Below are 26,782 nucleotides of genomic sequence, written 5' to 3' on the forward strand. Positions count from 1 at the left end.
CATCCACGGATGTACTACGGGCTCATTCACCATCACCATATCCTACTCGAAAGCTGCAATGAAATGGATTAGAGACTGTAATCTGAAAATCTGGGATCCCTGTGGTACTGAGCTAACAAATGAGAGGAGGATTATTGTGTTGGCTAGGTAACGGACCCTGACTGTCAAGAAGAGATACAATTTCTGCTACATATGTGGGGTCACAGCAAAATATTTCTGAGATTCACCGAATTTTAGGGAACATTTGCTAATATTGCTATGTACAGTGGTAAAATTTGGTGGAAGGTGACAACCCCTAGACAGGCCCAAAAAGGGCTCAGACCCCTCAGGAACAGAAGCCTGTGTCACCCACCGAGTGAAAAATCATAATCAGCCAATATGTTCGCTGAGGCCAACTATGGGTATGTATGTAATTCCAAAAATGAGGATCACAGGAGGTCATGTCTACTTTACTTCGTTGTTATTTGGTACATAATTTTATTTGTATTAGTTCATTTCCCCCCTTCCCCACCTTCTCTCCGCCATTTTGTAATTTAGTCTACAGATGATAGGCTCTCAAACCAGCATCATCGTTGGCAGCAAAAGCACAATCTGTAAACTATTTCAAAGAGGTGTGTTCTGAGCCAATATGAAGGATCGCAGCCTGGAGAAGACACGAACCCGAGACTTGAGCAGTGGCCCCCAGGCAGTCAGACTGCAGCTCTATTTTATACATTTCAAAGGAAGCAGAAGTTACAGGCAAAGTCATAAATCAATACATAGAGTTTAGACACTGGTTTAGCCAAAACATTGGGGTATCCTGAAGCAGGACTTACAGGTCATAGTTGGACTCAGAGATTCTTTTTTTTTTTTTTTTTTTTTTTTTGAGACGGAGTCTCACTGTGTCTCCCAGGCTGGAGTGCAGTGGCGTGATCTCGGCTCACTGCAAGCTCCGCCTCCCGGGTTCACGCCATTCTCCCGCCTCAGCCTCCCAAGTAGCTGGGACTACAGGCGCCCGCCACCGTGCCCGGCTAATTTTTTGTATTTTTAGTAGAGACGGGGTTTCACCATGTTAGCCAGGATAGTCTCGATCTCCTGACCTCGTGATCCACCCGCCTCGGCCTCCCAAAGTGCTGGGATTACAGGCTTGAGCCACCGCGCCCGGCCTCAGAGATTCTTTAATTTGTACTTGGTTAAAAGAGCAAGGCTTTGTCTAAACACTTTGTGAAACAAGTATACACATACATATACATATATATAATACAAGTATACTTTGGATGTGGAGTAACCCAAGGGAGAGCCATGGTGCATTCAGTGGCTCGGCTCCTCAGCCTTCTCATACAGCAGATGTTAAAGAAATAACAACGTCGGGCCGGGCGCGGTGGCTCAAGCCTGTAATCCCAGCACTTTGGGAGGCCGAGACGGGTGGATCATGAGGTCAGGAGATCGAGACCATGCTGGCTAACACGGTGAAACCCCGTCTCTACTAAAAAATACAAAAAACTAGCCGGGCGAGGTGGCGGGCACCTGTAGTCCCAGCTACTCGGGAGGCTGAGGCAGGAGAATGGCGTAAACCCGGGAGGTGGAGCTTGCAGTGAGCTGAGATCTGGCCACTGCACTCCAGCCTGGGCCACAGAGCGAGACTCCGTCTCAAAAAGAAAAGGAAAAAAACAAAAAACAAAAAACAAAAAAACCACAACGTCGTGTCCCTGGCCCCTTTTGAAGTGGCATTCTGTGCAGCCTCACAGTATGTATGCGGTCTAGACCTGGACAATTGTTTGCACTAGCAGGTGACTTGGAGGGCAAATTGAGGTGGAATCAGCGGCCTCTGTCCTCTCTGCAGGTCACAGAGACTCCGGTTTTTGTGTCAGTTGTTAGCAGAGATTCTGCGTGTGGTGCGAGGCAGGCATGCAGAGGTGTGCCGGAGCCAGCCTGTACTTGCTGGTGGTGACAGCCCAGGGGGAACATCTCTTCACAACTCCACTCTGGAGACTCCACAATCGGCCTCGGTGGGAGTACGTACACCAAGGCAGTCAGCAAATGCCACCAGTCAGGGCTCCTCCCTGCCTCTCGAGAGCCCACTGTTCAACCTGGACTGGCACACCACTGGGTCCAAGGCATCCTTTTTCATGGCCCGTTCAGACCTAGCAGCTACAGAGTGGCTCTGGAACCTATATTAGAGAGGAAATTTCCTGATCCTTGACCCACAGCAAAGGCGCTGTGTTCCCAGGACCAAAGGTGGAGCCAGCAGCCTCCTGACTCTCTACCTTCCACGTGTGGCACAGGCACTGGCTCCTGGGCAGGTCAGTTCTGTGGTGTTCTGGGAGTCACTTCCAGAGTTGCAGCCTACATTTCATTCTGACAGGTCTTTGAACGATTTTGTAAGCAACTGGCTCTGTGTGTTAAGGTCCCGGTGCCAAACTAGCCAGAGAGGTTTCCGTTATCTGCACTCACACCCCAACTGATACACGAAGATGTGCCCGTGTAGTTCTATAATAAGATGCCTGCATCTACCTTTGGAGTGTTAGTCGGGGCACGGCAGGAACCAGGTGGCACGCTCTAACATATTTAACTGAAGAGCATTTAATAAAAGGACTGTCTAGAGAGGTGTGAGTAGGGGAGAGGTGTGAGTAGGGGAGAGGTGTGCTCTTCTCCTCGGTGGGAGTGCTGGAGCTGCTCCATATGGGCTCCTGAGAGCTGGCTGTTGCATTGTCCGAAATGTGGGAGCCAGTTGTCAACTGGTACCATTTCCAAATTGTTTGTTTGCTGCATAAACTTACAATTCAACAAATTGTGTGAATCTCTAAGGTGATATATATAACTGAAAGTGTGTAATTGCATCGTTGTAACACAAAGGATAAATGTTTGAGGGGATGGATACCCCGTTTTCCACAATGTGATTGTTACGCATTGCATGCCTATCTCGAAACATCTCATGTGCCCCAGAAACATGTACCACTACTAAAGTACCCACAAAGATTCAACTAAAAGATTACTTTAAGAAACAATAAGAAATAACTAAGATGATTTATATAAGAACTGATTATTTTCTCATTATTTTACTGATATCCATGCCCTTGTGGTTATTCACGCCTATGGCATCTGTGTGCTGCAAATACTGTATAGCTGTGTGATATGGTCCACATCTTCCTGACTCTGTGAGGAGCGATGACATATTTGTTACTTGGCATCATCCATGTTGGGAGTATTTACACCACGGACAATGGTGAATACTGCAATTCAGGGCTCCACTTACTGTTTTGTTGACTTCCCAGTCTTAAGCACATGATGGTGAAAATATTAATGATGGAAATTAACCTTTAAAGTGCACCACATCGTCTGTCGTGGTCACAAGGTGAGTAGCCTCACAATTTGAGGAAATAGTTTCCTAGCATTCAAAAACTATTATCTGGCTCAGCAAAGAGGTCTTTCATGGCATTTATTAACACGTGAAGGGTCTTCTTTCACTTTTGTCTGTGTCGTTAACCTAAATGAAAATATCAACCAACATTCATGTGAGAACCCCTATCCTTCATCGCCTGCAACCACAGACTGATCACAAACACAAGAGTCTGGGAAAAAGTCACGGAAGCAGCCTGTGAGAATCCATTCTGTGTACGGATTTTACAATCAAGAATGTTTTGTATTTTATGACTGTTTGTCAATTGTGTGCGACACCTTCCAAATGGGAGTCGAAATTATAATATAGTTACATACATAGGTGTAGACATACCTTCTACCACTCCCCTGCCCCGCCCTTCCCACCTCAGACAACCAGTTATCAAACATTTACCAGCATACCACTGTCAACAAGGGATGGTTGGACACCAAGAGAAGCCTTTACCAAACCTAGGCTTGAGAGGAGGACAAGCATAGCGGCTGATGCTCCTGCATCCTGGTGAGAGTGAGAGCCCCTGGGGAATTCGGCCACTCACAGGGAGGAGGTCTCCCTGAGATGGAGAGGAGAGATGCGGCTGCAGGGAGGCCAGGAGGGTACAGGGAGATGCTGTGAAGGCCTCGGGAGTGGGAAGCTTGCATTCACCTCTTGTGGTGCCTGCACGGGCAATTGGGGGCTTTGGGCATCCATCCTCATGGGAGGTAAGTTTCTAGCTTGGCCCAAGCGAGCCGGTTGCTTGAAAGACAGGTGCCCACTCGAATGAATGGTTATTAGAAACACTGGTGTCCTTGGAGTCTGAACAGTTTAAGACTGGCAGAGCCTTTCGGACTGACCCAGTATCCCCCAGCTTGCTCTCCTTCCCCTGGCCATTAACAGACGAGCACCTTTAGACTCACAGAGGGACCACGGGCCGTGGACAAGTGTTTCTCCCCTCTCTGCACACACGGTGCAAGGCCCAAAGCGTGGTGGCAAATCTCGCCCCCAGGCTGAGTCCCTCGAAGGTCTCTGGAGCCCATTTACGCCACCACACACTGCCCCATCTTTCTGCCCTCCCGTCTGGACTCCCTCCACTGCCTTCCCCACTTCCCATCCCTGGCCTGTCCCCAGCCTCTCTTGTCCAGTAGTCGTAAGTCTACCTCCACAGGCGCTCTGAGAAGCCAAGAAGCGAGGCCTCCTGAGGGAGCGTTGGGCTCTCCAGGGCTAACAGGGTCTCCCAGGGGCCAGGAGCCACCACATGCCAGGGGCCTGTTTGCGCAGGCGCCCTGAGCAGCCAGAGGCACGCCATGCACCAAAGAGGTGGAGCCTCCTGAGGTAGCTTCCGGTTCTCCAGGGCCAACTGGGCTACCCAGGGGCCCGTGGGCGGGAGGGCGGAATCCACCACATGACAGGGGCCTGTTCGCGCGTAGGCGCCGTGGGCATCCAGCTTTGCATTGTGGGGGAAGCGGGGGTTTCGTGTGGGAGCTTCATCCCACCAGTGGCCCTCCAGGAGGACAGGCGGCTTCAACGTTAACTCTGAGGTGGAGGCGAGGCGGCCATGCAGGCCTCAGACAAAGGAGCAGGTGATGATGCCAGTGGTGGTGCGGAGGGCGGTGCTGGTGCTCCCGGAGGCGCTGGTGCCCCCGGAGGTGCTGGAGGCCCCGGAGGCCATGGAGGTCCCGAAGACGCTGGAGGTTGGGGCTTCGCAGGATCTGAGAGCGGTGCTGCTGGGGAAGCTCCCCAGGCTGAGGGCTCCTCACAAGCCCCAGGGCAGGGTGAAGAGGCCCAGGCCCTGGCCCCAGCCTCAGCCTCAGCCTCCGCAGGAGGCTCAGGACGCCAAGAGTGGCAGTTGTATCCTTCCCAAGGAGCCCCTAGGGTCAGGGCAGGGGGTGGAGGTTGGCCTGGGGATGGCCGAGGATGTGCAGAGAGAGGCTTGAGGGGGTGGGCAGGGAGAATGCCCTTGAGGGGTAGAAAGAGGATTCGGAGGAACCAAGGGTGGCTGCAGGACGCAGCAGCCTGGGGGGCAGCAGCTGCCGCAGCTGGCATCAAGACGTTTTGAGGGGGAGCGTGGCCTGCAGAGGCACAGGGAGGGGTCTTGGGAAGCCCAAAGGGCGGCCTGGGCGGAAGGAGACCTGAAGCACACACTCGCCATCGCCTTAACGGAATCTCCACCAGCACCCTCACAGTGCCATTCCTGTCCAGCTTGGAGGCTGAGATTGCCCGCCACTATCTGGGCCCAAGATATGAAGACCTCGGAGGGGGCGTCCGCAGGGAGCTCACGGTGACTGGCAGTGACCTGGTTATGTAAGTTCTAGATGGGGTGGGGCGGGGAGGGAGGGGCAGTGGGACCGGGCCCATCTCTCCACTAGAGGGGCGCTATTGGCCGCACGCAGACGCCTAGGGGTTGGGTCTAAGGAGGGAGTATGACACACTGAGCTTGTCGCCGCCTGATGTCGGCACTCTATGCGAGGCGCCTGAGGATTAAGTCTAATGACGTGGGGGTGGGGGGAGGAACAGGAGGCCACCTCTCTAATAAAATTCTTTTCTTTCCTCTCACTTTTAGCCGATTAATTTCGAACAACTCTGGTCTCCTCCAACTTTCCGTCATCTTCTTGCTCAACCAGCTTTCCATGGTGATACGGGCCATGCAGCGCTTGGTGTCGCCAAATTTGGCTAAGCGTCAGCCCGGAAAAGGGGGTTGAGGCCTAAACCTGTGTCGGTCCTGGGCAGTGCATCCTTCCCTAGGGAAATGATTCCTTAACAGCAGTTGCCACTTTGTGTTTTTGAGGGGTGAGGCGAATTGTGTGCCTGGACTGGCCCCTCACTGCTCTCTCCCCACGTGTTTGGATTGGTGCTGCAATGTTACTGCTGAAAATAAAACTGAGCTACTGTTCTGTGTCTGAGTTCCTTTTCATTCACTTCACCAGTTTGCACAGAGAGAGAGAGAGAGGCCAGAAGTCTGACTTCTTACCCTTTTGCCGGCATGCCAGGTGTCTGGGTTCCCTTTCTCTGAGCAGCCCTGGCAACCCTGCTCGCCACATCACAGCAGTGGGGGCCAAGTCATGTCACAAAGGAAAACCACCTTTTTGCATTTCATGGAACCACAGGCAAAAAACTCTCAATTTTGCAAGATGCCTCCCAAAAAGCTGCATGGGGGAACAAAAATTAATACTTTGAAACCAGCATTCTGTGTACACCCCGAGCCTTAAATGCATAAATAGAAATGTAATGGAAAGTACTTCTATCTCTTGGAATCCGCGTTAAAGAAACAACCATTCCTGTTGAGACTTTTAGACAAGAATCTCTTTGAATCCTTATCTACAACAGGTGGAAAACTGAGAGCAATTTAAATGCTCAACAATTCCATTGTAATGGATCTTTCATGCAGCCCTCCAATAACATGTTTTTGAAGTTTGTTTGTTTTTTTTTTTTTTGAGACGGAGTCTCGCTCTGTAGCCCGGGCTGGAGTGCAGTGGCCGCATCTCAGCTCACTGCAAGCTCCGCCTCCCGGGTTTACCCCATTCTCCTGCCTCAGCCTCCCGTGTAGCTGGGACTACAGGCGCCCGCCACCTCGCCCAGCTAGTTTTTGGTATTTTTTAGTAGAGACGGGGTTTCACCGTGTTAGCCAGGATGGTCTCGATCTCCTGACCTCGTGATCCGCCCGTCTCGGCCTCCCAAAGTGCTGGGATTACAGGCTTGCGCCACCGCGCCCGGCCTGTTTTTGAAGTTTTTAAGAAAGAGGTGGAAGTCATATGTCGCGGGAAGAAATTTCAGGAAAAAACGGACGTTTAACTTGCAAAACCTTATACCTTTATGTGTTTGCTATAAAGTTAACGTCTAATACAATTAGAAAACTATAAAACTACTCCAAAATGCTGTCAGTAGTTAATGCTGAGGAAGGACTCAACTGACTTTCGCCTTCTTCCATTTCCTAAATTGTCTTCAATTACAACTTGTACTACTTGACTACCTGAATCCCAGCATCTTTCCTCCAACCCGAGGACAAAGGTGGGAAAATCCAGAGGCGCAACAGATGAAAAAAAAACTTTTAACATTTTCCATCCCAGCCGAAGCAAAATATATGTAACAAAACCGACGCTGGTCACCCTGGTCAGCACCCAATATCAATCTGGCAATCCAATCTGGCAAGGTTCGAACTTGCCCCCATTGGTCCCCATTGTCTTTGATCCATTCGAGGTGGGGAGGGATGACCTCCAACCGGAAATTCGATGGGTGGTCTCAGGGCAAGATGAAGAGCAGACGGTCACCCTGAGACAGGCCTGTTCCTGTTGAGCTTCCACTAACAGTTCCTTCAGTGCTCAACGAATGTGACCAGACAAATAAGGAAGGTTCTCCAAGTTAGGCCTGTGGAACTTCCATCAGCAGTTCCTTGAGAGATCCCCTCCACATGTACAAAAAACACACACAAAAGAGACGAGATGGACCGAGATTCCAAACCAATATTCCTGACCAAGAATTTTTAAGAGTATTCTTCCAAACTAACCTCCTATTCTCCGTCTGAGAAATGTCCCCAATTGAGGAGAAATCTCCCAAATGAAGACTCTTCCTACTATTTAGGGAGAGACAACCCAGATCCCAGAAGGAGTCGAACTGAGGCATCCAAAGAAGCTGAACTAACCAGGATAAGGAAGGAGGTGTTGGTCGTGCCTAGAATTCCCACCAGAGCGGTTGAAAGACGGCTTTCCGGGAACTGTTTCTACACTGCAATCGGGCCCAAGCTGTGAGGTGGTTGGCCGCACCTCACAAGCAGGGACAGTGCCAGAAATGGCCTTCAGTTAAATAAGCAGTCACCAGAGCTCACCTCCAGGTCCATCAAGGTGGTGGGGGGGGCTGAGGAATCACAAGTAGGAGATCCCGGATGAGGCCGCAAATTTGTAACCACGAAAGGGGCTCCTCCTGCCTGCTGCACAAAAACAGACCATGGCATTGCAGTAAAGAAAGAATTAAATAGACACGAGGCCAGCCACGCCACGTGGGAGACAAGAGTTAGTACTGAGATCGATCTCCTCCAGGTTAGGGGTTTTTCAAAGGCAGTTTGTGGGAAAGGGTGGGGGTGGCTAGGCTTGCTGCTGATTTGTTGGGGCAGAGATGAAATCATAGGGAGTCGAAGCTGTCCTCCTGAGGGCTGAATCACTCCTGGGTGGGGACACAGGAGAAGGGTTGGTGGGTCCAGGTGGAGCCATGGGTGTCAGACATGCAAAAAAACGGAAAACATGTCTCAGAAGGCCAATCTACCATGGTGGTGTCATATGCAGGAATGGCTGGCAATACCTTAGCAGAAGCAAGCTCCTCTCCTCCTCCAGCCTGATGGCCTTCTGTTAGGTTTACATAGCTTCATGAGTTTTCAGGAAGGGCTATTATCATTTAAACTATATGCTGTCTCTCAAAGTCAGCTTGTCCCAAAATCTCAGGAGTAATTAAGGGAGAGGCAAAATGGAGAGTGGGTTAGCCCAGCTCACTATCATAATTTGTCTCACAGATACAATTTTTGCAAAGGTGGTTTCTTTTGGGGGAAGGAGGAGGGAGGACTGTAGTGTTGGGAAAATATAATGAAAGGCAAAATCACTTGCCAACGTAGAAAACATCTCCACAAAGGCAGAAAAGTTTCATGATTGAACAAGCATTGCACTACAATGTGATGCACATCACAGGCAATCTGCTAAAACACTGCAAAGACAGAAGGAAATATGACCCTTTTCTATAGCCAAGTAGATGCAACCCATGACATACATGCTCTCAAGATGAACAGTAACCAGTCCTCAAGTGAGACGACTTGACAGTGCCATCTCTTGCCCATAGTTCATCCTACAATTACCTGATAATTGGGGTGACCATGTGTATCAGTTAAATTGGTGTTAGGGACTGAATGTTTGTGTCCTCCCCCAGTCGTATGTTGAAGTTCTACCCCCAGTGTGGCTGTACTTGGAGACGGGACCTCTACGGGTGTAATTAAGGTTCCACAAAATCACAGGTTCAGGGCTCTGATCCAGCTTGATCAGTGACATGAGAGCTCTCGTGCTCTCTCTCAGTGCACACGAACTGATGCAAGGCCATGTGAGGACATAGCCAGAAGGCGGCCATCTGCAAGTCACGAAGAGAGCCCTCACCAGAAACCAAATTTGCTGCCACCTTCATCATGCACTTGTAGCCTCCAGAACCGTGAGAAAGTAAACCTCTGCTGTTTAAGTCAACGCATCCATGGTTCTCCGTTATAGCTGCCTGAGCAGACTAATGCAATTGACTTTATCCAAAGAAAAAATAAATTTCCCCTGTCTTTACGCAAGGGGTTAGTTTTGCAACTTTGAGCAAGGTGCCCACTTCCGAAGCAAGTTCAGCTACTCTTCTCCCATGGAAACTGGGAGATAGGGGCACTTTCTTCCCTGATGTTTACATTTCAAAGAGAGGATTCCCAGGTCCTTGAAAATGACCTTCTGGGGTCATGAACATGGCAAGAGGCTGTATTAGCTCTTAAAAATATCTTCATGCTTTTCAAAAAGACAGAGAAAGGATGTATAAGTTCTCTAAAATAAATGCTTTCTCAAACGAGAGGTGGAGGAGTCTCTTCCCTTATCTTCAACGGAGAGAATTAAACCTCTATTTTTAATTTGCACTGGTCCTTGCAGCAGCTCTCTCTAAAATATGCTGTGCCCTGCAAATTTGCTAAACTAACTAATTAGTCTAGTAGCTCTTGCGTAGATTCTGTTGGATTTTCTGCAGAGACGAATGTGTTTTCTGAGAATAAAGGCAGTTGTACCTCTTCCTTTCCACTCTGGATCCTTTCATTGATTGATTTCTGTCCTCATTGAGCTTTGCATCTTCCTGCTTCTCTGTATCCCTGATAGCTGTTGATTGGACGGCAGATGTCGTGCCTGTCTCCTTGGCTGCTGGGTATTTCTGTATTCCTAGACGTATCCATGAGCTGTGTTCTGGGAAGCTGTTAAGTTACTTGGAAACGGTTTGACCCTGCTGAGTCTTGCTTTGAAGATGTGCTGCGTGAGACCAGAGCAGCTCTTACTGTAGGCTTCAGTTTCCCACCCTACAGAGGTAACACCATTCCTGGCATCCTGGCTGATGCCTGCCAAGTGAATAAGAGCTTCTCTACCCTGGAGGGTGGGGACAGCTCCTGATCTCTATCCTGCTTGAGCACTGAGCAAAGTTACCTTTCACTTTCTCGGGGGATCCCCTCCCTGGCCTCAGGTAGCTTCCTCACACGCCTGTGCTCACCGGTAGTTTGCTGAATACCCGAGCAGGACCCTCTGTGGATATCCAGGGTTCTTTCCCTCTGCAGCTCTCTTCTCTCTGGTCCCCCACCCTGCAAACTCCAGCCACCCAGACTCGCAATCAGAGTTTCCTCTGCCAAACTCTGGGTGTCACCTAGGCTCCAGCAAAAAAAAAAAAAAAAAAAAAAAAAGAAAAAAAGAAACTCTCTTGGTTTATCTCTGTCTCCCTTCTCTTTTTCCCCCTCTTTCTTGAATGCTATTTTATGGGCATTAATTATTGATGCAATTTACTTCCCCTCCTCCGCACTCTACTTCCCCTCCTCATTCTCCCACTTATGGTTCTGTTAGATTCTATTTATTTCTGAGGCTTTTTTTCCTTCCTGAGGTTAAAATTGCCTTGTTTCTTTTCCTTCCTCCCTCCCTCCCTCCCTCCTTTCTTTCTTTCTTTCCTGTCTTTCTTCCTGACAGAGTTTTGCTCTTGTTGCCCAGTCTGGAGTGCAATGGCACGATCTCGGCTCACTGCAACCTCCGCCTCCCAGGTTCAAGCGATTCTCCTGCCTCAGCCTCCTAAGTAACTGGGATTACAGGCATGTGCCACTACTACGCCCAGCTTTTTTTTTTTTTTTTTTTTAACCAGAGACGAGGTTTCTCTATGTTGGTCAGGCTCAAGTAAATTTGGTCTGATTTTACTTTCTGATATTGCTGGCTTTCCCTCTCCTTAGGGCACAGAAATGGTCTCTTTACCACACTGCCACAGCTGGGGCATCATTGAGGGGTCCTACTTCCTCAGTGCCCTTTTTAGCACTATGAAGTTAAAACCAGGTACTGTAAGTGCTCACCTGATTTTTGATTCTCACAAAGGTGTTTTTTTGTGTGTGTGTACATAGTTGTTGAATTGGTGACCTTGTGAGGGGAATGAACAGCGGAGTCTTCTATTCCACCATCTTGGTCCATTCTTGTCTTCTCATTGTGGTTTTGATTTCATTTCTCTAATGATTAGTGATATGGAGCATTTTTTCATGTGCTTGTTAGCTGTGTGTCTCTTCTTTTGAAAAGTCTCTGTTCATGTCCTTTCCCCACTTTTAAATGGAGTTGTCTTTTGCTTGCATATTTATTTAAGTTCCTTATAGATTCTGGACATGAGACTTTTGTCAGATACATGGTTTGCAAATATGGTCTCCCATTCTGTAGGTTGTCGGTTTACTTTGTTGATAGTTTCTTTTGCTGTGCAGAAGCTGTTTAGTTTAATTACGTCCTATTTGTGAATTTATGTTTTTGTTGCAATTGTGTCTTTGTCATGAAATCTTTGCCTGGTCCTATGTCCAAAATGGTATTTCCTAGGTTATCTTCCAGGGTTTTTATAGTTTTGGAGTCTTCAATTCATCTTGAGTTGATTTTTCTATATGGAGTAAGGGGAAGTCAGCCCAGAAAAGTTCCGAGGAAAGCGGGGGCGGGGGCCGCTGGGTCATCCCTCACACAGGCTCATCACTGGGATGCGTCCTGAACGCCCATCAAGCCCAAGCCCATGGCCCTTGTGATCCAGGTGAGGAAACTAAGGCCCAGAGAGGTGAATACCCCGCAGACTCTCAGTCCCAGTCTCTTCCCCTCACTCCCTGTGAGGCTCTCCGGCCTCATCGAGGTCCCATCAGGTGGGGAAAGATGCTGTTCCAGGTGCACACTGGTCTACAAGGCCAGAGCTTTCTGGAAGGGGGCAGTAAGTACCTCGGCTCTCTTTCTGGTAGGGGTGGGAGTCCTGAGAAGGCGGGAAGTGGCCCACTTGGTAACTCTGAGGTGCCATCAGGGCCCCCAGGAAGGAAGCTGGGTGTGTGCGCAAGTGTGAGGTAAGCTGGCCAGGGAGGAGGAAGGGACAGAGGAAGGCCACGTGGGTCCAGCCTGCCCCAGGGTGTCCCGCTTGCCCAGGCTGTGGGTCTGCCAGCCACTTGCCTGCTTTCAGTTTCTAGGTCATGCTGAGCTTGTTCCCAACTTGGGGCTCCGGGCATTTGCTCTTCCTTCTGTGTGGGTGCTCTCCAGGCCCTCCTCGTGGGATCTATGTGCTCTGGGGGGCTGGGGACACACGGCCCACGTGTATCTTCTGAAACACACGCCAGCCTGTGCTCTTGCTCGTCTGCTTACTTGCCATGGTTTCCTGGCCACAATAACACATAGGTCCCATGAGGAGGGCAGGGACTGGCTGTTGTGGCCCAGAAGTACCCAATCGCTGTCTGCTGAATGAATGGAGAATGGGCTGCTTTCCTGGAGCAGCACATTCTAGGATCGTGTGCCCTCAAGTGCCACCCTGCCTACCTCCCACATTGAGTGAGGCATCAAGAGCAGAAGGAGCCTGGGAGCGGGAGCTGTTCCAGGTGCTGCCTGAGCACACCACCTCCCACCTCCCCCTCCAGCAGGAAGAGGAAGAAACAAACCACGAGGCTCTTCAGAGACAGGACCCCTTGTCCCCTACCCACAGTGCTGGAGCTGGCACTTCCTATTTCTGCTTTGAAAGCCTCAGGTTGTCACTCTCAGAGCAGAAGAGAGCAAAGGGGAACCCTACTGATTTCAACAAAACAAAGTTGCCCAACCCCAAGCTGGCCACAGGCGAAGGCAGTGAAATGACACAATCAGCTTGGAAAAGCCTAAGGACCCTGGGCACTCTTTTCAAAAGCTGTCATTTGCTATACGAAATGCTGAGGTTCAGGGAAAGGAAAGCACTTGCTCCAAGTCACACAGCAAGCTTGCATGCTCTCAATGAGGTGTCTAATAAGAGCTGAAGGCCTGGAGTCATAAGCCATCATTATGGTCTGAGTTGCTCTGTTGCAGTGTCCTTGTGGCAGCATGGGGTGGGGACGGGGAAAGGAGGAGAAAGCAACCTCAGTTACCTTCTCCTCCAGTCTGCTTCTTGGACTAAGGGCTTAACAGTCAGAGTCCTAGCTGTTAAGGTTTGTGGCCGACGAAGGTATGGCTCTTTTTATTTATTTATTTTTTTGAGATGGAGTCTCACTCACTCGGTCGCCCAGGATGGAGTGCAGTGGCGCCATCTCGGCTCACTGTAAACTCCACCTCCTGGGTTCAAGCGATTTTCCTGCCTCAGCCTCCCAAGTAGTTGGGATTACAGATGGGTGCCACCACACCTAGCTAATTTTTGTTATTTTTCTTTTTTTTTTTTTTTGAGACGGAGTCACACTCTGTTACCCAGGCTGGAGTGCAGTGGTGCGATCTCTGCTCACTGCAAGCTCTGCCCCCTGGGTTCACGCCATTCTCCTGCCTCAGCCTCCCGAATAGTTGGGACTACAGGCGCCCGCCACCACGCCCGGCTAATTTTTTGTATGTTTAGTAGAGACGGGATTTCACCGTGTTAGCCAGGATGGTCTCCATCTCCTGACCTCGTGATCCACCTGCCTTGGCCTCCCAAAGTGCTGGGGTTACAGGCGTGAGCCACTGCGCCCAGCCTTTTTCTTTTTGTTTTGAGATAGAGTCTCGCCCTGTAGCCAGGCTGGAGTGCAGTGGCACGATCTCAGCTCACTGCAACCTCTGACTCCCTGATTCAAGCGATTCTACTGCCTCAGCCTACTGAGTAGCTGGGACTACAGGCACGTACCACCACGCCCAGCTAATTTTTGTATTTTTAGTAGAGATGGGGTTTCACCATCTTGACCAGGATGGTCTCGATCTCTTGACCTTGTGATCCGCCTGCCTCGGCCTCCCAAAATGCTGGGATTACAGACGCGAGCCACCGCACCTGGCCAATTTTTGTATTTTTAGTAGAGACTGGGTTTTGCCATGTTGGCCAGGCTGGTCTCAAACTCCTGACCTCAGGTGATCCACCTGCCTCGGCCTCCCAAAGTGCTGGGATTGCAGGCGTGAGCCACCACGCCCGGCCAGGTATGGCTCTTCTGAGGGGACCAGGCTGAGGCTGGGGATAAGGCCAAGTCCAATCTACTGTGGGCTCCACCTGGGTACCTCTCCCGGGTCTCAGGCTTACGGGGAGTCAAAAGACAATGGCCCCTCCTTACTCTCCCACTGGCAGAGCCCTTCTCCCTCGGCTGCCTCATTCCTTTTTGGCTCTCCTTTTCTAAGTTCTGATCAGAAGTACAAAGGTGTCAAGGAGTAGGTTTGGCAAAGTGTGACAACGCGTTGTCTATGTGAACAAAGAACCACTGAGCTCATCCAGCACTGAGGGGCGCACAATGTGGCAGAGCTAACTAGTTTTGACAGAGCTCCTTCTCAAGTTACAAGGTAAGTTAATGGCAAAGGTGGTCATACAGTAGTGAGCAGACAGATTCTTGAGTGCATCCAGGGTTAAAAGTGAAAACTGAGACCACGTGTAATTTGAGATGAAGCCCTTGTTCCACCAGCCCCTGCATAGTCTCACTGCCCCATGGGACACAGGGGAGGGTGCTCTAGTCTGGGGTGATGGTTGTCCTAGGACCACCCCTCCTTCCCCTCCCACGGAAATCCTCATGCTATACTATTCTTTGGTCTTTCCTATGAGTGCAAAATGGCGGTTCCACAAGCTGGACAATTGGGGCCAGGTGGGGTGAGGCAGAGCTTCTTGGTAGGCTTTCGAAACTGAGGCAAAGAGATAGTGTTTAAAGAAAGGTTGAGTGTTTGTATTGACAGAACTTGAAGTGTTAGTGAAGAGGCAGAGATCAGGCCTCAGATCCTGCCTTTGGAACTCACTTGTTAAGGCATGAAGAGGTCTGAAATAAACCACAGAATGAATAGCATTCCCTGTTTTCCCCAAGAAGTCCATCTAGACAGTCCCTAAAGAGCCTGCAACTCCAGGACTAAGGGCTACATTCAGAGGCTAGGCACAGGGTTCGGAAATGTCCTGTGGCCAGGTGCAGTGGCTCACGCCTGTAATCCCAGCACTTTTGGAGGCCGAGGCGGGCGGATCACTTAAGGTCAGGAGTTTGAGACCAGCCTGACCAACATGGTGAAACCCTGTCTCTACTAACAATACAAAAATTAGCCGGTTGTGGTGGTGCATGCTTGTAATCTCAGCTGTTTGGGGGGCTGAGGCAGGAGAATCGCTTGAATACAGGAGGCCGAGGTTGCAGTGAGCCAGTATTGGGCTACTGCACTCCATCCTGAGCGACCAGAGCGAATCTCCGTCTCCAAAGAAAAAAAAGAAATGTCTTGCAAGTGCATATGCACATCAGGTAGAGCTGGGATGATCCTGGCACACTAGCAGGAGCGGGAGGAGGAGCTCAACTTAGCAGAGCCTGTGTGGTCCTGCAACAATTAGTTGGAAAAGCTGAGGCATGGAGCAGGCACTTCCTGGCTTTTAAGACTGGGGCCTGGGAGAGACTCACCGATGCACCCATGATGATGAATATGTGTGTATCCGACTGATGGAAGGCATCGCCCTGGAACAGCTCTTCCCGCAGGATCCCGCACACCTGGGTCCGGCTCAGGGCCACCTGCTCTGCCATGACGCTGTCTGGTAGAAGAAAGGCTCGTTAACAAGGCAGAAGAACAGGAGAGCATTGAGAAGTTAGCCCTTTTCTTGAGAGTTCCTCTGGGGTCTCACCGGGATGACACCTGATCACCCAAGCCACTCCTTGTGAACGGCTGGGCATTGGGGAGTGCTTGATGGGTTAGAAACTGCTGGCTCTGGGCTCCAGCCACACTCTCCCAGGCAACCTTCATTCAGGATGTACATTACAAAATTACCCAAAGCATTGGCGGATTCCGGCTAGAGCATAAATTCTGGACAACCAAGTAAAATCCTTGTGGGGCACGGAATTATGCGCCCAGGACCATTCATTCCCGACTGTAGCTGGAACTCCACAATGACCTGGACCAAGGGACATGATGCAGATGCCGGAGTTCAGCTCCAGCCCTCCCCTTGCCAAGCTGGGAGACCCCGGCCGGCAAGTCCCCTTCGCTCTCGCGGTCTCAGGGGCTCAAGAGAGGAGGTGCGGGGTATAAACGGATTGATTAAGACCCTCTCGAACAAACAGCGTGTGTTTTACCGCCGCGCGGCGCAGCGCCGGGCAGTACGCTCCTCCGGCTGCGCGGCGCCCGCCCGCCCGGTTACCTGCGCTTCGTCGCCGCCGCCCTCCGCGCTCGCAGCCCCGAAGTGTACGGCCGTTTCCGGGGGCTGAGCCCCGCCGGCCCATTTAATCTGCGGGGGCGGGGGCGGGCGCCTGGGCTGAGCTGACCCGCCTCAGGCGAGGCGTGCGGGGCGGGGCCTCGACCGCCATCCCTCGTGCGGGCGGGGCGGCGACAGGGCAGGTGCGCGCGCATCCCAGGCCAGCCCCGCCCCTCGGGCACCTGCGCTGGAGGCCGGCCCGCCGGCTGCCTGCCATACCCGCTGCCGCTGCTCCGCATCCCCAATGTCCGGCGGGCACGGGTGCAGCTCCGCGTAGTGCTCCCGCATCCCCATCGCCGCCCAGGCCAGGCCCCGCCCCTACTGTCCGGTTTTCCCGCCTGCCTCGGCGGCCTCCCGCACTCGCGGAGGGCTCCGCTTCCGCCGGCAGCGTGGCCACGCCTCCTCTGGGCTGTCCCTCGGCTCCTGGGCGGGGCCTTCTGGCGCGCCGCTCCCCCGGGAACCCTCGCCTGTTCGCGGGTCAAGCCGGCCCTATTGGGCAGTCTCTTCTTGACTCCTCCCCCGGAGAGGGCGGGGCGGCCGAGCGCCCCGAGGCTAGACGCCGCCGTCCGAGAGACGAGGGGGCGTGTAGGCCGTGACGCCCTGCAAAGTGGCCGGTGTGCTTATCATTACCGAGCTTCCGCGGGCCTGCAGAGCCTGGCTGACTCAGATCTTCTCTCCGGAGCGGGATGCGGCCTTACCGCGACCTCGCACTTCTCGCCGGCTTCCCGTGTTCCCCGGGGCGGGGCTTGTATGTTTTTACTTCCGGATCCCACAGCTATGACACCGGAAGCCGGAAGCGGGGATTTCGACAGCGGAGAAGGAAAGGGCGACCGCGGAACTGGAACTTTCTCGGAGCGCCGGGGCCCTACCTGCGTTCACAGTCGGCCGCTCCCACCCTTCTCACGTCTGACGGACTCTGCTGACAGGTGTGGTCCTTTTCCCTAAAGACAGGGTTCCATCGGTGGGTGTTCCGCCGCTTCCGAGACTGCGCCGGACGTTCAGGCTCCCCCATCTGTCTTGGGCCCCAGCCCGTTCCTGCCGCGCGCTTCTGGAGCACTGGCCAAGGCGGGCCGATTCAGGACCCAGGTTACTTGGGCGGCGAGCTGCACTGTTTCTGCTCCTCCCTTCTCTTCCACTGCGGGGTCTGACCCTACTCCTTGTGCGAGGACTTCTCTAGTTCAGAGACATTTTCTGTTCTCCAAAGTTGACTGCGCTCGATCCAGGGTCGTTAAATTCTTCGAAAATGCCTCAAATATAGTTTGGCAGCTAGGTATCTGATCTCATGTGCCTGTTTTCTCGTTTTGCAAGACAAGATGTGCCTGTTCTCATACTGTTTCTGTGATCTGAGAATGAATGGGCTGTCCTGGCACATTAGAGGAATAGCACGGAGGTCACTATAGCTGGAGCAGAGTGAGGGAGGGGAGCATAGTTGGAGAGGAAGGGATGGGGTACCCGATGGTACAGGGCCTTGTAGGCCGTTGTAGGGAGGTTGACTTTTACGCAGAAGGCAACGGGGAGCCATGGTAGGGTTCTCAGTAGAGAAAGAATGTGATCGGAATTACGTCTTACACTGATCGTTCTAGCCGTGGTGGGGAGAACAGACCATAGTGGGCAAGGGTAAAAGAAGGGCGACCTATTAAGAGGTAATTGCAGTAATCCAGCTCAGAGACAGTGCTTAGAGCATTTTATTATTGAAAATTTCAAAAATGTACACAAGTAGAAAAATTAGTATAGTAAATCTTTTTAGTTTGTTTGTTTTTGAGAGATGGAGTCTCGCTGTGTCGCCCAGGCTTGAGTGCAGTGGCACGATCTCAGCTCACTGTAACCTCCTCCTCCTGGGTTCAAGCGATTCTTCTGCCTCAGCTTCCCAAGTAGCTGGGACTGCAGGCATGCGCCACTACGCCCAGCTATTTTTTGTATTTTTGGTAGAGACGGGGTTTCACTGTATGTTGGCCAGTGTGGTCTTGAACTCCTGACCTCAGGTGATCTGCCTGCCTCAGCCTCCCAAAGTGCTGGGATTACAGGTGTGAGCCACTGTGCTCGGCCAGTATAGTAAATCTTACATTCACAGCTCCCAACTTCAACAATTGAAGTTATCAACTTGTGACTAATTTTGTTTATACCCCTCGCAATTCTCTCCCATTATTATTTTTTTCTTTTTCTTTTCTTTCTTTCTTTTTTTTTTTTTTTGAGACAGATTCTCCCTCCGTAGCCAGGCTGGAGTGCAGTGGTGTGATCTCCACCCACTGCAACCTCCGTCTCCTGGGTTCAAGCGATTCTCCTGCCTCAGCCTCCCACATAGCTGGGACTACAGGCGTGCACCGCCACGCCCAGCTAATTTTTGTAGTTTTAGTAGAGATGGGGTTTCATCATGTTGGCCAGGATGGTCTTGATCTCTTGACCTTGTCATCTGCCTGCCTCGGCCTCCCAAAGTGCTGGGATTACAGGCATGAGCCACCGTGCCCGGCCTCTTTTTTTTTTTTTTTTTTTTTTGAGACCCAGTCTCACTCTGTCACCCAGGCTGGAGTGCAGTGGCATAATCTTGGCTCACTGCAACCTCCATGTCCCAGGTTCAAGCGATTCTCCCGCCTCAGACTCCCAAGTAGCTGGGATTACAGGCATGCACCATCACTCCCACCTATTTTTTTTTTTCTTTTTCTTTTTTGTATTTTTAGTAAATACAGGGTTTCGCCGTGTTGGCCAGGCTGGTCTCGAACTCCTGACCTCAAGTGATCCACCCGCCATGACCTCCCAAAGTGCTGGGATTACAGGTGTGAACCACCATGCCTGGCCACCATTATTATTTTCAATAACAGCTTGAGATATCATTAGCATGTCACACAGTTCATCCATTTAAAGTGTACAATTCAATGGTTTGTGGTATGTGTATTCACAGAACGTTTTCATCACCCCCCCAAAGAGACCCCATACCCTTTAGCTCAGCTTATCTTCCCCCCAGCCCTAAATGGCTCTCCCCAGTAACCATTAATCCACTTTATGTCTCTATGGATTTGCTTGTTATAAACATCTCATATAAATAGAGTCATACAGTGTTTAGTTTTTTGTGACTTGTTTATTTCTCTTAGCATATTTGCAAGATTTGTTCATGTTATAGCATGTGGATGTACTAGATTTTGTTTATTCATAGTTGGTGGACATTTGGGTTGTTTCTACTCTTTGGCTGCTATGAGTAATGCTGCTACAAGCATTCATGTGGAGACATGTGTTTTCATTTCTCTCGGGTATATACCTAGGAGTTTTCCCATTATTTGGAGGTGAATTCAGACATCATCTTTAAATATTTAAGTGTGCCTCTCTCTAAGACGGGACTCTGAAAAACAACCACAATATCATTATGACACCTAAAATAGTTAATGTTAATTGCTTAGTGTGATCAGATGGGTCGGGGGATACATTTTGACAGGATTTCCTGATGGATTAGATGTGCTCTTTGTGTGTGTGTGTGTGCGTGTGTGTGTGTGTGTGTGTGACAGAGAGAGAGAGAGAGAGAGAGACAGAGAGAGAATCAAAAAAGACTTGACAGCTGGAGGATGGATTTGCCATCAGCTGATAACAGAGGCGGCCTTGGGTAGATCTGAGTTTTGGGGACTGTCGGGGGTCTTAGAGAGGTTCGTTTTGAGAGGACTACTAGATAACCAAGTAGAAATGTTGAGTTTGATAAATGAACGTGGAGTTTAGAAAAGAGGTCTAATTAAGCATCAAGATTGGAGTTCAAGGCATGAGACTGGATAGAATTCCTGCAGGAGCGAATGTAGTTACAGAGGAGAAGATGTCCTAGGACAGAGCCCTGGGGCACCCCAACATGAAGGGTGGGAACCCAGTGAGAGTGCCTGGGCAGGAGTAGCCAGCAAGATAGGGAGGAAACCAGGAGAAGGGGCTGTTCTGGAAGCCAAGGGTGGAGTGCAGTGGCGCAATCTCAGCTCACTGCAACCTCCACCTCCTGGGTTCAAGCAATTCTCCTGCTTTGGCCTCCCGAGTAGCTGGGACTACAGGCGCGTGTCATGTCACCACACCCTGCTAATTTTTTTTTTTTTTTTTTTTTTTTTTTGAGACGGAGTCTTGCTTTGTCGCCTAGGCTGGAGTGCAGTGGCACAATCTCGGCTCACTGCCAGCTCCGCCTCCCGGGTTCACGCCATTCTCCTGCCTTAGCCTCCCGAGTAGCTGGGGCTACAGGCGCCCGCCTCCACGCCTGGCTAATTTTTTATATTTTTAGTAGAGACAGGGTTTCACCGTGTTAGCCAGGATGATCTCGATCTCCTGACCTCATGATCTGCCTGCCTCGGCCTCCCAAAGTGCTAGGATTACAGGCGTGAGCCACCGTGCCCGGCAATTTTTCTTTTTTTTTTTTTTTAGTAGAGGCAGGGTTTCACCATGTTAGCCAGGATGGTGTCTATCTCCTGACCTTGTGATCGGCCTGCCTCGGCCTCCCAAAGTGCTGGGATTACAGGCATGAGCCACCGCGCCCTGCCAGACATTTTAATGTCACAGTTCTGGAGACTAGAAGTCCAAAACCAAAGAGTTAGCAAGCCCACACCCTCAAAGGCTCTAAGAGGGCGATCCTCCCTTGACTCTCCCAAGCTTCTGATGGCCCCATTTATTCCTGGGCTTGTGGCTGCTTCACTCCAGTCTCCGAGGCAGTCCCGACATGGCCTCCTCCCCTTGCATCTCCCTCTGGCTTCTCTCTTCTGTCTCTCATAAAGACACTGGTTGTTGGATTTAGGGCCCACCCACGTCACCCAGAATGATCTCATCATGAGATCCTACATCTTCAAAGACCCTTTTCCTAAATCGCATTTATATGTTCCAGGGGTTGGAACATGGGCATGTCTTTTCGCGGGGCTACCATTCAGCCTACTACACTGGATGAGGGGCCGATACCCTCCACTTCTCCTGCTTGGAGGTGTGTAGGGAGTCAGGATTCCCAGCATACTGACATCTCCCTCCACAAACAGTCCTCTTGTGACTCTCCCACCTCTGGTGAAATTCATCTGTTTCCAGCCTGGAGATAGGCCTTTCCAAGTCCCACATGGGTGGTACAGCACCTCCCTTTGGAATGGGAGTATCTGCTGCCCCTTAGACTGAAAACCCACTTTAGCATCCTGATACACTAGGCGAATTGTCAGCATTCTGTTTAAAGTGTAGCCCCAGAACTCATAGGCTCGTTCTGGTGGGTAAGGATGTGGGTCTCCTGTGACTCCCCTGCTGCCTTTCTCTTTCAGCCCCTGCCCTGTTGGATGAGCAGGCACCTCTGGAAGAGCCAGCTGTGTGAGATGGTGCAGCCCAGTGGTGGCCCGGCAGCAGATCAGGACGTGCTGGGTGAAGAGTCTCCTCTGGGGAAGCCAGCCATGCTGCACCTGCCTTCAGAGCAGGGCGCTCCTGAGACTCTCCAGCGCTGCCTGGAGGAGAATCAAGAGCTCCGAGGTGAGGAAAGAGTCAGGGGATCCGACCCTGCTGAGGGGAAGGCATCTTCTCCCCACCTGCACCTCTGTGTTTCCTGGGCCTGGGGTGGGGATGTGCTGCCTTCCCTCTTGGTTTCAGGAAGTACACTCTGAGATGCAGATTAGCAGGGAGGAAGTTTAGAGTGCTCTCAGGACCAGTACTGGGAAGGGAAAGGAGGGACAGTGGAAGAAGCCGGGGTGGGCAGAGGGAGAAGCACGCTGCCGGGTAGGCTCCAGGACAGCCTTGTTGGACCTTACAGGGAGCTCTGGAGCTGGAATGAACCTTCCAGGTTGGACCAACATGTCCAGGCCTCTGTGTCCCTGCACTGAGCACTCGTGAAGTACTGTCCATCCTGGGACAGGGCAGAGTCGGCCCTGGGAAGAGGCGTGGTCTGCCCAGAGAGGGGGTGGGGCCTGTCCTGGAAATGGGCGGGGCATGCCCTGGTAGAGGGGCGTGGTCTGTCTTGGGAAGGAAGGCGTGCGGCCCCCACAGGCAACATTCCTCTGGGGCAGTCCCTGCGCACACCTCAGCGGAGGTGAAGGCTGACTTCCCACATTCAGCGGCTGGGACTGGGGAGTTCTCTCCTAGGCTGCCATCTGGGCGCCCCTCACCCTCGGTGCTGCTCAGCTCCAGGTCGTCGTGGGTTCAGGGCTCAGCTGCACGCTCCTGCCCGCGCCCTGGGCGTGATGGCACCCCCAGCCCCTGCCATTCTTCCCCCTCGCCCCCTCTCCCCACCATTGCTCTGCATTGCCCTGGGTTAGCCCAGGGGTGCCAGGTGGCTCCCCACCATACACTCTTGCCTTTCTGCTGCGGCGGCCTTCTAAACCGCCGGTCCCAGAGCTGCAGGGAGGGGCGGCACAGACTCCCCACGTGGCTCATTGTGTGTGGTGGGGCCTGTAGCCCCTTTTGCTTCACCCTTTGGTTCCTGCTGGGGACTCAGGCCAAAGTGTCCACCCCATCGTGGAGGACAACACCCCTTCCTTGCGGGAGTCATCCCTGAGCTGGCACCTCAGTTGTGTCTTCAGTTGGCTCTCCGTGTCCTGGCTGGCTGGCTGGCAGCTCCTGGGCGAGGTGGCATGTGCTGTGACTAGTAGAGGCCGCTATCATGGGCCCACTCCCCTGCCTTCTTTGCTGGACTGTGGTCCAAGATGTTATGTGGGGCTCTGTGCTGACAAGTCACATACTCTGTAGGCTTCAGAGAGTGGCTCTGGCTAACACCCTGTGAGAAGGGACAAGACCCATGCCTGGATGTGTCGCCTCTTCCTGTCACGGCAAATCACCTTTCCTTCCATGGAGGAAGGGGTCAGTGCAGTCAGCTTGCTGTCAAGGGGCTGCTTGGTCTGCTCGACAGCGAAGCTGAATTGAAGAGGCCCTGCTGGAGCACGGAGACCCAACACAACCTGCCTGCCCCAGGACAGGGTCCCCCACCTCAGTGCTATCGGCACCTGGAGCTGGAGAATTCTCTTGTGCATTGTGGGTTGTGGAGCAGAGTCCCTGGCCTGTACCTGCTAGATGCCAGTAGCACCTGTCCTGTTGTGTCAGCTAACAATATCCCCAGATATTTATTGCAGAATGACCCCTGGGCGGATACAGTTGTCCCTGGTGAGACCCACTGTATTGAGATCTTCAGAGCACTGGTGCACAGAGAGGTGACAGCTAGACTGAGGGCCTCTGCTCATCCCCAGGAGAGTGCTCTGTTGAGGGGGACTTGAGGGTGAGTGTTGCAGGCCAGCCGTGCTTCCCTTCCAGGCTGTGTGTTCAGCGCAGCAGCTTCCCCCGGGCTTCAGGGGCACAGGGAGGCCTCAAGGCTGTATTGACTCCCCTTGCTCTGCCTGACCTGAGCTTTGTGGGTGGCAAGTGAAACTTGTGTCAGGCCCTGGGCCAAGCCCCCAAGGGCCCAAAAGATGTCTGTCCCGGAAGATGTACATGCTTATGTTTATGGAGGAAGCTGTATTTAGAATGTTTAGGGGGAGATTCACAGAAGAAATTGCATGTCTCTAGTGTGTGACTCCACTTATGAGACATGTCCAGAAGAGGCCAATCTGCAGAGGCAGATGCAGATGAGGAGGGGCCTGGGGAGTGACTGCTAATGGGGTCCCGGAACTGTTCTGGAATTAGATAGTGCGGATGGTTGCGCAACCTGATGGACACGCTGAAAACTGCTGAATTAGTTAAAATGGTGAATTTGATGTCATGTGAATTTTACCTCAGTTCAAAACATTTTTTAAAAGACAAGTTGCCAGCCAGGTGCAGTGGCTCATGCCTGTAATCCCAGCACTTTGGGAGGCCGAGGCGGGGGTATCACCTGAGCTCAGGAGTTTGAGACCAGTTTGGCCAACATGGTGAAACCCCATCTCTACTACAAAAATTAGCCAGATGTGGTGGCAGGCACCTGTAATCCCAGCTACTTGGGAGGCTGAGGCAGGGAGAATTGCTTGAATCTGGGAGGTGGAGGTCGCAGTCAGCCGAGATCGCACCACTGCACTCCAGCCTGGGCGACAGAGTGAGACTCTGTCTCAAAAAAAAAAAAAAGACAAGTTGCAGATGAGCTGAGCTTTGGGCAGAGCCAGTGGGATTCTAATGGGGGTTGGATGTTGTGCTCATCAGCAAGCAACAGTTAGTTGGTTGAGGGTTTTGATCACGGGGTAGCTACTGCCTTCCCCATTTTATCCAGCTCTGTAGTTGCTATAAAGTTGCTAGAACCTTGGCATATCACTTATCAGTTTTGTCACCTCAGATGGCTCCTTCACTGCTTGGGGTGTCTCCTGGGTGTGGGGCTCTCCTTCCTGTGGCCTCTGCTGACTGCCTGGCGATGGCATATGCTCTGGTGAGGGGAGGACCAGCGGTTTTTCCTGTTTGTTTTCTGCTTTCTCGTTTAACCCTCCTCGTCTTGTGAGATGAATGTTGTTGTCTCTGTTCACTATGCAGATGAGGACTTTGAGTCTCAGAGACACCACTAACTTGCCTGGTCCAAGACTTCTGGGCCTCTCAGGCTGCAGCCATCAATGCTGCAGTGACGTTTGCCTGGGAGGCTGACCCTGGGAGTCTGCAGGCGTATTAGGACCCCCTGATCCAGAAGACAGCAGAGATGTAGGCCAGGAAGGACCACTACCGAGCATCTGAGGGCAGGCACACCTCAGACTGACCAGAATACAAATGAATTCGAGTCACTTACAAAGAAAGTGGCATAAGGCCAGGCACACTGGCTCATGCCTATAATCCCAGCACGTTGGGAGGCCGAGGTGGGAGGATCGCTTGAGACCAAGAATGTGAGACCAGCCTGGACAACATAGCAAGATCTTGCCTCTACAAAAGTAAAAATTCAAAAAAGTGGCATTTGACACTTTTTTTTTTTTTTTAATTGAGATAGTTTCACTCTGTTCCCCAGGCTGGAGTGCAATGGTGTGATCTCGGCTCACTGCAACCTCCACCTTCCAGGTTCAAGTGATTCTCCTGCCTTAGCCTCCCAAGTAGCTGGGATTACAGGTGTGCGCCACCACGCCCAGCTAGTTTTTGTATTTTTATTACAGACGAGGTTTCACCATGTTGGTCAAGCTGGTCTGTAGCTCCTGACCTCAGGTGATCCACCCACCTCGGCCTCCCAAAGTGCTGGGATTACAGGCATGAACCACTGTGCCTGGCCGACACATGCTATTAAGTGAAGCTGATGTGTTTGGTATTGTTTTCTTGTAGAAAGTGAGGGGCATTTGTGTAATGGATTTTGGAAGTGTTTAAAGAAACAAAAGGGAGTGTTGAGACGCCATCCACCCCTGCGAGAAGCTGCATTGGTATTATGGGGGGGAGGGGCACCAGGATGGGTGGCCCCACTTCTGGCCTCTGACTTCCTGAGCCTCAGGCCCATGTGGGCCCAGGCAGGGCCCAGCAGGCCGGGCTGCCCAGCTCCCCTCCACTATCCCCTCTGCCACCAGATGCCATCCGGCAGAGCAACCAGATGCTGCGAGAGCGCTGCGAGGAGCTTCTGCATTTCCAAGCCAGCCAGAGGGAGGAGAAGGAGTTCCTCATGTGCAAATTCCAAGAGGCCAGGAAACTGGTGGAGAGACTCAGCCTGGAGAAGCTCGACCTGAAGAGGCAGAAAGAGCAGGCTCTGCGGGAGGTAGAGCACCTGAAGAGATGCCAGCAGGTAGCCGGGGCAGGGCCAGGTTCTGAAAACCCATGGTGACGCCAGTGTTCCACGAGGGAACTCGTGGTCGGGGTCTCCCAAAGCACCCTGGGGCTCAGTGCTGTGCTGGGAGGGCTCAGAACTCAGAAAAGCCGTCACACTCTGCGTTCCGGTTTATTACAAGGAGAGGACACAGGTCACGGTGAGCGAAGGCTCAGGGTGCACAGGACAGGCTCCAGGAGAGACCAGGCGTGAGCTTCAGTGGCTCCTCGCCCAGGGCACAACAGGTGTTGTGCCGACAGCACCTGTTTCTTTCAGCAACAGTGTGGGACAGCATGCACGGAGTCATAACTAGGGAAGCTCACCCCAGCCGTGGCGGCCAGGGTTTCCATGGGGGGTGGGCTGTGTAGGCGTGGAGCGCCTGTGTGGCCAACCCTGGTCACTCGGGCTACAGCCACCAGAGGTCCAGCTGTGTGGCCCAGGGCTCCCCCATAAATCGTGTGGTTAGCACAGAC

General features: G+C 52.0%; 2 protein-coding genes across 2 annotated transcripts; one reads left to right on the forward strand and one right to left on the reverse strand.

The window, feature by feature from the left end:
* The first annotated feature begins 12,098 nt into the window (after positions 1 to 12,098).
* LOC112617049 (NF-kappa-B essential modulator-like) lies at positions 12,099 to 26,344 on the forward strand. Its single transcript, XM_025373781.1, has 3 exons — positions 12,099 to 12,307; positions 21,928 to 22,129; positions 26,077 to 26,344. The coding sequence occupies exons 1-3, from the start codon at positions 12,119 to 12,121 to the stop codon at positions 26,325 to 26,327; spliced, it is 642 nt and encodes a 213-aa protein (XP_025229566.1). The 5' UTR covers positions 12,099 to 12,118; the 3' UTR covers positions 26,328 to 26,344.
* On the reverse strand, positions 15,624 to 16,788 carry LOC112617050 (glucose-6-phosphate 1-dehydrogenase-like). The gene is made up of 2 exons (XM_025373782.1): positions 16,634 to 16,788; positions 15,624 to 16,033 (listed from the first exon to the last, which is right to left on the reverse strand). The coding sequence occupies exons 1-2, from the start codon at positions 16,713 to 16,715 to the stop codon at positions 15,801 to 15,803; spliced, it is 315 nt and encodes a 104-aa protein (XP_025229567.1). The 5' UTR covers positions 16,716 to 16,788; the 3' UTR covers positions 15,624 to 15,800.
* Positions 26,345 to 26,782: the final 438 nt, after the last annotated feature.

This window comes from Theropithecus gelada, unplaced genomic scaffold (assembly GCF_003255815.1).
Source record: "Theropithecus gelada isolate Dixy unplaced genomic scaffold, Tgel_1.0 HiC_scaffold_15870, whole genome shotgun sequence".
Lineage (NCBI taxonomy): Eukaryota > Metazoa > Chordata > Mammalia > Primates > Cercopithecidae > Theropithecus > Theropithecus gelada.